Source organism: Oncorhynchus mykiss, unplaced genomic scaffold (genome assembly GCF_013265735.2).
Source record: "Oncorhynchus mykiss isolate Arlee unplaced genomic scaffold, USDA_OmykA_1.1 un_scaffold_85, whole genome shotgun sequence".
Classification (NCBI taxonomy): domain Eukaryota; kingdom Metazoa; phylum Chordata; class Actinopteri; order Salmoniformes; family Salmonidae; genus Oncorhynchus; species Oncorhynchus mykiss.
This window is the reverse complement of record NW_023493658.1, coordinates 2,125,207-2,138,369: the sequence shown is the minus strand read 5'-3', so window position 1 is coordinate 2,138,369 and position 13,163 is coordinate 2,125,207. Positions and strand designations below refer to the sequence as shown.

Sequence of the window (13,163 nt, the reverse complement as noted above, 5' to 3'; positions counted from 1 at the left end):
ACAAACTAACCATAACTAACTAACCATAACAAACTAACCATAACAAACTAACCATAAAACTACCCATAACAAACTAACCATAACAGACCAACCATAACAAACTAACCATAACAAACTAACCATAACGAACTAACCATAACTAACTAACCACAACTAACTAACCATAACAAACTAACCATAACGAACTAACCATAACTAACTAACCATAACTAACTAACCACAACTAACTAACCATAACTAACTAACCGTAACTAACTAACCATAACAAACTAACCATAACTAACTAACCATAACTAACTAACCATAACTAACTAACCATAACTAACTAACCATCTAACCATAACAAACTAATCATAACAAACTAACCATAACTAACTAACCATCTAACCATAACAAACTAACCATAACTAACTAACCATCTAACCATAACAAACTAATCATAACAAACTAACCATAACTAACCATAACTAACTAACCATCTAACCATAACGAACTAACCATAACTAACTAACCATATAATAAGTATTGGTTAGAAGTCATGGTTTCCTCCTTTCCTTTGGGCCCTGAGGTTTTTCCCTTATAAAAATGACCCAATCTGTTTTCCTCATTACGGTCAGTCTACAACAGGGGGTCTAGAGGGTTTCCTTGTGCTCCTCTGGTAAATCATTTGGGCCAGGAATTGTTTCACAAACAAAAGGAGACAAGGAAAAATTATGCAATTTATTAGTATGGGGTATGCAGTCATTCTGAGGAACTAGGAGACAGACTAAGCCCAGGGATTCCATTTACAGTACACTACTTTTGACCAGAGCGCTCTGGGCCCTGGTCAAAAGTAGTGCACTGTATAGTGGATAGGGTGCCATTTGGGACCAAACCCAGGGCACCTGTTGTTGTCCCTCTCTGGGAAGCACGTATCTGGTTACCATCACCCCTGCCCATGTTTGGCTACGAGGCAGGCACAGGGTAGGGGAGAGGGGTTATATTTAGGAAGAGTGCCTGCCCCCCCCCCCCCCCCAATCCCTCTCATTCAGACCCTGACACACACATTACCCGTCGTCCCAAGCGCAAACAAACTGTAGCCCCCCCCACACACACACATAAACAAGCAGAACTACTATAGGCACCTGATAGGCCGAGCTGCCGTTGAAACCAGGCAGGACTACCTAAATAAACCCACCATAGACAATAACATAGACTGGGCACTGGATACTTTGACACCGATACATACATAGGCTGGAAATAAACACAGACATTTGACATACATACTAAGATGCATTTATCTGTAAGCATATTATACATACGGATTTAACTGTAAAAGTGATAACACTTAAAAAATATTTTAAAAAGTAAACTTTTAACTGTAAAAGTGAAATAAAATGTTATGCATGTTCATATTTCTAGCGATTCGTTCAACAGTGAGTGTTTGGTTAATAAGCGAGGTTGGTTATCCGAATATTTGGTTGGGCACGGACTCGGGTTGAAATAGTACTGCTGCACTACCTTATTCAGTCATTGTATTTAAGAAAATGAATTAACATCTGTAAAAAGCAATTGAGGCTAAAAGTCAGCATATTTCAAAAGTACAAAATGCGTGTGAATAAATATGATTCTCATCATTACTTCTCGACAAGAAAGAAAGAAAAAGCTGGTACTATTTGACCGAGCCAATAATAGCAAGTCCGACACAAAGTAGTGCAGTCCCCTATGACTTCCGTGTTTACACTCGCGTAGCCTTTCCCTCCAGTTCTCTTCGAAGACGGTGAAGACGGTCTCCATCCCCACGTCACTCACTCCCCGCCCCGGACACCATTGGATAAATCAGTAATCTACGCCCACCCGTCTAGCAGCGCTCATTGGCTGGTGGGAGGATTTCGAACGCCTCACGAGCGCCGTTTGTCAAATGGGCCTGTCAATCAAGCCAACAACCCGCCTAGATGCATAACAATGCTTCCGCCATCGAAATTATCCAAAAATATTTTTAAATGTATCGTTAAATCAAGGAAGAAAATGTAACACTCTAGCCAATGCAAAAAATAATAACCTTTTGTAAGGCGAACTGAACTTAAACGAGACACGATTTTCACTTAAAAATCGCTAGCGAGTAAACGCAAAAGCCAGCATTGAGTGCACCGTTAGCAGCCACACACTTCACGGGATAAACCACTGGGCCCACACTTAGATAACGGTCCGAATCTGACTCAGAAAAACGGTACATGGCTGAAAATGGATGTCACAAAATGACTAGAATACAGCTTTCAACTAAATGTTTACACTCACGTCCGTGTCATTCAATGTTTGAACAAACTGGCTGTATGTGTTATTCAACAAGGATATTTCGATAGACTATATTTCAATACAGGGATAAAATCACAACATAACTTATTCAATATAGGTAGATCATATAAAACAGATTGTGTATTTAAAGCCACGATAAACGCGGAATAAACATAAATCCACATGCCCTTCCGACTCAGACAGCGTGGCAAAGACGTAGGAAAGACAACACATCTACAACACTTCCTGGTTTCAGCGGGGGCTCCCTCTCTGCCAGAATAACCAGTTATTATGATACACATGGACGAATAAACTATAAATCACGATATGCACGCGCTGCTACGTGCAGATTGCGGTCTAATCCTCCGGTGCTCAAATCCAAACGGTAATTTTAAACATTTTAAGAACGACTGAAGAAAAGCGGACATCGCCATGCAGGTTACTAAGCAAGGTGATCACTTCCTGCTTTGCCCTCCATTATTTCACGAAACTACTTAACGGATATGGGGGCGCAGCGGTCGCAAAAATAAACACATTACGTGTCAACAAACGGTCGCCGGTAGAACGAGTTCTAAATAAATTGTTACCTGCTCTGATGAGCAGATCGAGTTGGTTAGCGGGCCCCTCATGAAGTGAAGTCGCCATGTTCTTCCCGTGTTGCAGATTCGTATTGACTTCACACTGAAATGCAAAGGCAGCCAAAAGCTCAGATCACTCCGCCGCCAGAGGAAATCTCAAATTCATCCAGACCGCTTCACAACCCTCACACCGCGGCAGACGGGTGTCCTTCCGCGCTAAACACAGGAAATCCTCCGCTCTCTCTTGAGCTCTTGCCAAAGATGGTGGATACATTTAGATGTCCCACTCAGGCCGTTAACCATGTTTTAAAGTTCCTGTCTGCTTAAGGGGTGGCTCTCCCATAGGCACCAATAAATTAGCAGCTGGGTCTGATTCGCTTAGTCCATTCACTGTTTATGAAGGAGGAAAAAAAAGGAACGAGTGAGATGTCTCGCTTTCTTTTCCATCTCTGCTCTTGCGTCGATCGAACGTCAACCAAAGCAGGAAAAAAGGACAATTCCCCCATAATAGGCCCGTGCATTCAACATTAAAAAAAGCATAACAGAGCATTTTAAGACACCATTAATATAATGTATGTATTGCATTCCTAACAAGGAACATTCAACGCAAGGAATAAAGATTTTAAGAGCATATAAACGTGTTTTCATTGAAACAGTCTGCCGAGGTACCGAGTGCAGAAATGTTTAGATCGATGCCAGAGCATGTAGGTACTTAGGTCATCATCCACTTTAATGGGTTAAGTTTTCTGACTGGAGTCTCACACCAAGTCTACGCCCCCAGACAGCACTCAGCGACTCGCACAACAAGTCATCGTGTCAGCAACCAATGACGGAATTTAAAAAAAAGGGAAGAAAAACAAGGAGTTAAAAAAATAAGAATAAGTTTAGGATGGTACAGTAGAGGTTGGCTCCTTTAGAAACGCTGAGGGAAGGAGAACACACCGTTGTCTGTCTGCTTACTTGGCTGGACCACACTCCTTCCCAAAGAGAAAACTTCAAAAATAATGAAATAAATACCGAACTTTTTACATCTTAAATGCTTTAGGTTTGTTGTGTTTTCCCTCCACCGTGACCAATCAAATACAGGCTTTAAACGGTTTGCCTAAATCAACCAATCAAATACAGGCTTTAAACTGTTTGCCTAAATCAACCAATCAAATACAGGCTTTAAACTGTTTGCCTAAATCGACCAATCAAATACAGGCTATAAACTGTTTGCCTAAATCAACCAATCAAATACAGGCTTTAAACTGTTTGCCTAAATCAACCAATCAAATACAGGCTTTAAACTGTTTGCCTAAATCAACCAATCAAATACAGGCTATAAACTGTTTGCCTAAATCAACCATTCAAATACAGGCTTTAAACGGTTTGCCTAAATCAACCAATCAAATACAGGCTTTAAACGGTTTGCCTAAATCAACCAATCAAATACAGGCTTTAAACTGTTTGCCTAAATCAACCAATCAAATACAGGCTTTAAACTGTTTGCCTAAATCAACCAATCAAATACAGGCTTTAAACTGTTTGCCTAAATCAACCAATCAAATACAGGCTTTAAACTGTTTGCCTAAATCAACCAATCAAATACAGGCTTTAAACTGTTTGCCTAAATCAACCAATCAAATACAGGCTTTAAACTGTTTGCCTAAATCAACCAATCAAATACAGGCTTTAAACTGTTTGCCTAAATCAACCAATCAAATACAGGCTTTAAACTGTTTGCCTAAATCAACCAATCAAATACAGGCTTTAAACTGTTTTCCTAAATCAACCAATCAAATGTATTTATAAAGCCCTTCTTACATCAGCTGATATCACAAAGTGCTGTACAGAAACCCAGCCTAAAACCCCAAACAACAAGCAATGCAGGTGTAGAAGCACGGTGGCTAGGAAAAACTCCCTAGAAAGGACAAAACCTAGGAAGAAACCGAGAGGAACCAGGCTATGTGGGGTGGCCAGTCCTCTTCTGGCTGTGCCGGGTGGAGATTATAACAGAACATGGTCAAGATGTTCAAAATGTTCATAGATGACCAGCAGGGTCAAATAATAATAATCACAGTGGAATCACAACTGCAATCAAAGGCATGTTTACAACTTCCAAACAGTACACTTGTGGACTTTATGTACTACAGTGGACGGCCACAAGAGGGCGCTGTCTACTGGCAGACAGGCCTTACATATCCGCTTGCTGAGTTTCCTAGCAACCACAGCAAAGCTGTGAGTGACTGTAGTACTGTGGATGAAGGTGTGGAAACTAATGTACATCTCCCCAAATGAAAACAACATCTGTAAACTGGGGTGGGGTGTGTATGTCAAGTGAATGTAAAAATCAAAGTGTAATACTTCACCATCACGCTCTTAACACTTCGCTTTATTATCAACAACTAGTGCCAAAGCTGAAAGCTGTCCCACTTCTACTCTTATTTTAACTGTGTGTGTATTCAGGTTGTATATAAAAAGGTGTGTGTGTGTGTGTGTGTGTGTGTGTCAAAAGTTTGGACACACCTACTCACTCAAGGGGTTTCTCTTTATTTTTTACATTGTATAATAATAGTGAAGACATCAAAACTATGAAATAACACATATCAAAGTCATGCAATAACTGAAAAAGTGTTAAACAAATCAAAATATATGAGATTGTTCAAAGTAGCCACCCTTTGCCTTGATGACAGCTGTGCACACTCTGTTTAACACTTGTTTGGTTACTACATGATTCCATATGTGTTATTACATAGTTGTGACGTCTTCACTATTATTCTACAATGTAGATGATAGTACAAATAAAGAAACACGAGCAGGTGTGTCCAAACGTTTGACTGGTACTGAATGTATTAGTATTATTATTATTATTATTATTATTATATTAGTATTATTATTAGTATTAGTAGAATGTACTAGTGTATTCAGGTTGGGTAGGAAGATGGTAGATGGTATATGATATATGTAGAGCTAGGCCTGTGTGTACATCCCCACCCCGGTCTCTCACCTGTCTCCACCACCTCAGTCTCCACCTCCTGTTCTTCCCCCACGTCCTGTATCAGGTAGGTCCCGTCTTCGTAGACCAGAACCTGGGCAGAGAAATACTGCTCCAGCCCCCTGCCTGGGACCTCCTCCACGATCACTGCTGGGTTCTCCTCTTCATCCAGGTCCTCGTCTGTCTCTTCTTCCATCACGTCTCCCTCCACCTCTACCTCCACCTCCACCTCCACCTCAGCTTCACCGTCTCCCTCCTCACACTCTCCCTCCTGGAGAACAGGGGTGAGGGAGTAGGACAAAGAGGAACAGAGATGGAGAGAGGGACGAGGATAGAAAAACAGAAGGGGAGCTTGGTTAAGAAGACAGAACCTCCCAAACAGAGCACTTTCTCTACTGTTATACAGTCCTTAAAGTATAGGAGGCGTGTAAAGGAAGCGTAGGTAAAATTATGTACCGCAGCCCTGATCACGTCCTTTCATAAAAGCAAGGAAACAAGGAAAGGAAGCCAGTGAGTGTGAATATTGGAGCGCAGCACCTATCTAGTCCTGTCTTTAAGGAAAGGAGACATGTAAAGGAAGCCAGCCTAAGTCCTAGGTGATTTCACTGCTCATATTTCAACATTACATTTGAGTCATTAAGCAGATGCTCTTATCCAGAGAGACTTACAGTTAGTGAATTCATCTTCAGATAGCTAGGTGGGACAACCACATCTCATTCATAGTGAATTCATCTTCAGATAGCTAGGTGAAACAACCACATGTCAGTCATAGTTAGTGAATTCATCTTCAGATAGCTAGGTGGGACAACCACATCTCAGTCATAGTTAGTGAATTCATCTTCAGATAGCTAGGTGGGACAACCACATCTCAGTCATAGTGAATTTATCTTCAGATAGCTAGGTGGGACAACCACATCTCAGTCATAGTGAATTTATCTTCAGATAGCTAGGTGGGACAACCACATCTCAGTCATAGTGAATTCATCTTCAGATAGCTAGGTGGGACAACCACCTCTCAGTCATAATGAATTCATCTTCAGATAGCTAGGTGGGACAACCACATCTCAGTCATAGTTAGTGAATTCATCTTCAGATAGCTAGGTGGGACAACAACATCTCAGTCATAGTTAGTGAATTCATCTTCAGATAGCTAGGTGGGACAACCACATCTCAGTCAGTTAGTGAATTAATCTTCAGATAGCTAGGTGGGACAACCACATCTGTCATAGTTAGTGAATTCATCTTCAGATAGCTAGGTGGGACAACCACATCTCAGTCATAGTGAATTCATCTTCAGATAGCTAGGTGGGACAACCACATCTCAGTCATAGTGAATTCATCTTCAGATAGCTAGGTGGGACAACCACATCTCAGTCATAGTGAATTCATCTTCAGATAGCTAGGTGGGACAACCACATCTCAGTCATAGTGAATTCATCTTCAGATAGCTAGGTGGGACAACCACATCTCAGTCATAGTGAATTCATCTTCAGATAGCTAGGTGGGACAACAACATCTCAGTCATAGTTAGTGAATTCATCTTCAGATAGCTAGGTGGGACAACCACATCTCAGTCATAGTTAGTGAATTCATCTTCAGATAGCTAGGTGGGACAACCACATCTGTCATAGTTAGTGAATTCATCTTCAGATAGCTAGGTGGGACAACCACATCTCAGTCATAGTTAGTGAATTCATCTTCAGATAGCTAGGTGGGACAACCACATCTCAGTCATAGTGAATTCATCTTCAGATAGCTAGGTGGGACAACCACATCTCAGTCAGTGAATTCATCTTCAGATAGCTAGGTGAAACAACCACATCTCAGTCATAGTGAATTCATCTTCAGATAGCTAGGTGGGACAACCACATCTCAGTCAGTGAATTCATCTTCAGATAGCTAGGTGGGACAACCACATCTCAGTCAGTGAATTCATCTTCAGATAGCTAGGTGAAACAACCACATCTCAGTCATAGTGAATTCATCTTCAGATAGCTAGGTGGGACAACCACATCTCAGTCAGTGAATTCATCTTCAGATAGCTAGGTGGGACAACCACATCTCAGTCATAGTTAGTGAATTCATCTTCAGATAGCTAGGTGAAACAACCACATCTCAGTCATAGTGAATTCATCTTCAGATAGCTAGGTGAAACAACCACATCTCAGTCATAGTGAATTCATCTTCAGATAGCTAGGTGGGACAACCACATCTCAGTCATAGTTAGTGAATTCATCTTCAGATAGCTAGGTGGGACAACATCTCAGTCACAGTTAGTGAATTCATCTTCAGATAGCTAGGTGGGACATCCACATCTCAGTCAGTTAGTGAATTCATCTTCAGATAGCTAGGTGGGACATCCACATCTCAGTCAGTTAGTGAATTAATCTTCAGATAGCTAGGTGGGACAACCACATCTCAGTCAGTGAATTCATCTTCAGATAGCTAGGTGGGACAACCACATCTCAGTCATAGTGAATTCATCTTCAGATAGCTAGGTGGGACAACAACATCTCAGTCATAGTGAATTAATCTTCAGATAGCTAGGTGGGACAACCACATCTCAGTCATAGTGAATTCATCTTCAGATAGCTAGGTGGGACAACCACATCTCAGTCATAGTGAATTCATCTTCAGATAGCTAGGTGAAACAACCACATCTCAGTCATAGTTAGTGAATTCATCTTCAGATAGCTAGGTGGGACATCCACATCTCAGTCATAGTGAATTCATCTTCAGATAGCTAGGTGGGACAACCACATCTCAGTCATAGTGAATTCATCTTCAGATAGCTAGGTGGGACAACCACAGCTCAGTCAGTGAATTCATCTTCAGATAGCTAGGTGGGACAACCACATCTCAGTCATAGTGAATTCATCTTCAGATAGCTAGGTGGGACAACCATAGCTCAGTCAGTGAATTCATCTTCAGATAGCTAGGTGGGACAACCACATCTCAGTCATAGTGAATTCATCTTCAGATAGCTAGGTGGGACAACCACATCTCAGTCATAGTTAGTGAATTCATCTTCAGATAGCTAGGTGGGACATCCACATCTCAGTCATAGTGAATTCATCATCAGATAGCTAGGTGGGACAACCACATCTCAGTCATAGTGAATTCATCTTCAGATAGCTAGGTGGGACAACCACATCTCAGTCAGTTAGTGAATTAATCTTCAGATAGCTAGGTGGGACATCCACATCTCAGTCATAGTGAATTCATCTTCAGATAGCTAGGTGGGACAACCACATCTCAGTCATAGTGAATTCATCTTCAGATAGCTAGGTGAAACAACCACATCTCAGTCATAGTTAGTGAATTCATCTTCAGATAGCTAGGTGGGACAACCACATCTCAGTCATAGTTAGTGAATTCATGTTCAGATAGCTAGGTGGGACAACCACATCTCAGTCATAGTGAATTCATCTTCAGATAGCTAGGTGGGACAACCACATCTCAGTCATAGTTAGTGAATTCATCTTCAGATAGCTAGGTGGGACAACCACATCTCAGTCATAGTGAGTTCATCTTCAGATAGCTAGGTGAAACAACCACATCTCAGTCAGTGAATTCATCTTCAGATAGCTAGGTGGGACAACCACATCTCAGTCATAGTGAATTCATCTTCAGATAGCTAGGTGAAACAACCACATCTCAGTCATAGTTAGTGAATTCATCTTCAGATAGCTAGGTGGGACAACCACATCTCAGTCACAGTGAATTCATCTTCAGATAGCTAGGTGGGACAACCACATCTCAGTCACAGTGAATTCATCTTCAGATAGCTAGGTGGGACAACCACATCTCAGTCACAGTGAATTCATCTTCAGATAGCTAGGTGGGACAACCACATCTCAGTCATAGTGAATTCATCTTCAGATAGCTAGGTGGGACAACCACATCTCAGTCATAGTGAATTCATCTTCAGATAGCTAGGTGAAACAACCACATCTCAGTCATAGTTAGTGAATTCATGTTCAGATAGCTAGGTGGGACAACCACATCTCAGTCATAGTGAATTCATCTTCAGATAGCTAGGTGGGACAACCACATCTCAGTCATAGTTAGTGAATTCATCTTCAGATAGCTAGGTGGGACAACCACAGCTCAGTCATAGTGAATTCATCTTCAGATAGCTAGGTGGGACAACCACATCTCAGTCATAGTGAATTCATCTTCAGATAGCTAGGTGAAACACCCACCTCTCAGTCATAGTTAGTGAATTCATCTTCAGATAGCTAGGTGAAACAACCACATCTCAGTCATAGTTAGTGAATTCATGTTCAGATAGCTAGGTGGGACAACCACATCTCAGTCATAGTGAATTCATCTTCAGATAGCTAGGTGGGACAACCACATCTCAGTCATAGTTAGTGAATTCATCTTCAGATAGCTAGGTGGGACAACCACAGCTCAGTCATAGTGAATTCATCTTCAGATAGCTAGGTGGGACAACCACATCTCAGTCATAGTGAATTCATCTTCAGATAGCTAGGTGAAACACCCACCTCTCAGTCATAGTTAGTGAATTCATCTTCAGATAGCTAGGTGAAACAACCACATCTCAGTCATAGTGAATTCATCTTCAGATAGCTAGGTGAAACACCCACCTCTCAGTCATAGTGAATTCATCTTCAGATAGCTAGGTGAAACAACCACATCTCAGTCATAGTTAGTGAATTCATGTTCAGATAGCTAGGTGGGACAACCACATCTCAGTCATAGTGAATTCATCTTCAGATAGCTAGGTGGGACAACCACATCTCAGTCATAGTTAGTGAATTCATCTTCAGATAGCTAGGTGGGACAACCACAGCTCAGTCATAGTGAATTCATCTTCAGATAGCTAGGTGGGACAACCACATCTCAGTCATAGTGAATTCATCTTCAGATAGCTAGGTGAAACACCCACCTCTCAGTCATAGTTAGTGAATTCATCTTCAGATAGCTAGGTGAAACAACCACATCTCAGTCATAGTTAGTGAATTCATGTTCAGATAGCTAGGTGGGACAACCACATCTCAGTCATAGTGAATTCATCTTCAGATAGCTAGGTGGGACAACCACATCTCAGTCATAGTTAGTGAATTCATCTTCAGATAGCTAGGTGGGACAACCACAGCTCAGTCATAGTGAATTCATCTTCAGATAGCTAGGTGGGACAACCACATCTCAGTCATAGTGAATTCATCTTCAGATAGCTAGGTGAAACACCCACCTCTCAGTCATAGTTAGTGAATTCATCTTCAGATAGCTAGGTGAAACAACCACATCTCAGTCATAGTGAATTCATCTTCAGATAGCTAGGTGGGACAGCCACATCTCAGTCATAGTGAATTCATCTTCAGATAGCTAGGTGGGACAACCACAGCTCAGTCATAGTTAGTGAATTCATCTTCAGATAGCTAGGTGGGACAACCACATCTCAGTCATAGTTAGTGAATTCATCTTCAGATAGCTAGGTGGGACAACCACAGCTCAGTCATAGTGAATTCATCTTCAGATAGCTAGGTGAAACACCCACCTCTCAGTCATAGTGAATTCATCTTCAGATAGCTAGGTGGGACAACCACATCTCAGTCATAGTGAATTCATCTTCAGATAGCTAGGTGGGACAACCACATCTCAGTCATAGTGAATTCATCTTCAGATAGCTAGGTGGGACAACCACATCTCAGTCATAGTGAATTCATCTTCAGATAGCTAGGTGGGACAACCACATCTCAGTCATAGTGAATTCATCTTCAGATAGCTAGGTGGGACAACCACAGCTCAGTCATAGTGAATTCATCTTCAGATAGCTAGGTGAAACAACCACATCTCAGTCAGTGAATTCATCTTCAGATAGCTAGGTGAAACAACCACATCTCAGTCATAGTGAATTCATCTTCAGATAGCTAGGTGGGACACCCACCTCTCAGTCATAGTTAGTGAATTCATCTTCAGATAGCTAGGTGGGACAACCACATCTCAGTCATAGTGAATTCATCTTCAGATAGCTAGGTGGGACACCCACCTCTCAGTCATAGTTAGTGAATTCATCTTCAGATAGCTAGGTGGGACAACCACATCTCAGTCATAGTGAATTTATCTTCAGATAGCTAGGTGGGACAACCACATCTCAGTCATAGTTAGTGAATTCATCTTCAGATAGCTAGGTGGGACAACCACAGCTCAGTCATAGTGAATTCATCTTCAGATAGCTAGGTGGGACAACCACATCTCAGTCATAGTGAATTTATCTTCAGATAGCTAGGTGGGACAGCCACAGCTCAGTCATAGTGAATTCATCATCAGATAGCTAGGTGGGACAACCACATCTCAGTCATAGTGAATTTATCTTCAGATAGCTAGGTGGGACAACCACATCTCAGTCATAGTGAATTCATCTTCAGATAGCTAGGTGAAACAACCACATCTCAGTCATAGTGAATTCATCTTCAGATAGCTAGGTGGGACACCCACCTCTCAGTCATAGTGAATTCATCTTCAGATAGCTAGGTGGGACAACCACATCTCAGTCATAGTGAATTCATCTTCAGATAGCTAGGTGGGACACCCACCTCTCAGTCATAGTGAATTCATCTTCAGATAGCTAGGTGGGACAACCACATCTCAGTCATAGTGAATTTATCTTCAGATAGCTAGGTGAAACAACCACATCTCAGTCATAGTGAATTCATCTTCAGATAGCTAGGTGGGACAACCACATCTCAGTCATAGTGAATTCATCTTCAGATAGCTAGGTGGGACAACCACATCTCAGTCATAGTGAATTCATCTTCAGATAGCTAGGTGGGACAACCACATCTCAGTCATAGTGAATTCATCTTCAGATAGCTAGGTGGGACAGCCACAGCTCAGTCATAGTTAGTGAATTCATCTTCAGATAGCTAGGTGGGACAACCACATATCAGTCATAGTTAGTGAATTCATCTTCAGATAGCTAGGTGGGACAACCACATCTCAGTCATAGTGAATTCATCATCAGATAGCTAGGTGGGACAACCACATCTCAGTCATAGTAAATTCATCTTCAGATAGCTAGGTGGGACACCCACCTCTCAGTCATAGTGAATTCATCTTCAGATAGCTAGGTGAAACAACCACATCTCAGTCATAGTGAATTCATCTTCAGATAGCTAGGTGGGACAACCACATCTCAGTCATAGTTAGTGAATTCATCATCAGATAGCTAGGTGAAACAACCACATCTCAGTCATAGTGAATTCATCTTCAGATAGCTAGGTGGGACAACCACATCTCAGTCACAGTCGGTACATTTTTCCTCATTAAAGTAGTTATCAGCAAAGTCAAGTGTGAGTGTTAGT

At 41.6% G+C, this 13,163-nt stretch overlaps 1 protein-coding gene across 5 annotated transcripts in view; it reads right to left on the bottom strand.

The window, feature by feature from the left end:
* Positions 1-13,163, bottom strand: part of LOC110497190 (ETS-related transcription factor Elf-2) — a 40,364-nt gene that overhangs the window by 9,131 nt on the left and 18,070 nt on the right. For 4 of the 5 annotated variants that reach the window (XM_036971877.1, XM_036971880.1, XM_036971875.1 and 1 more), the window contains exon 3: positions 5,842-6,100. In XM_036971877.1, coding sequence (XP_036827772.1) covers positions 5,842-6,100 — 259 coding nt within the window. Of the gene's footprint in view, positions 1-2,861; positions 3,011-5,841; positions 6,101-13,163 lie in introns of those variants that run through there. The other variant, XM_036971879.1, reaches the window with a different exon arrangement.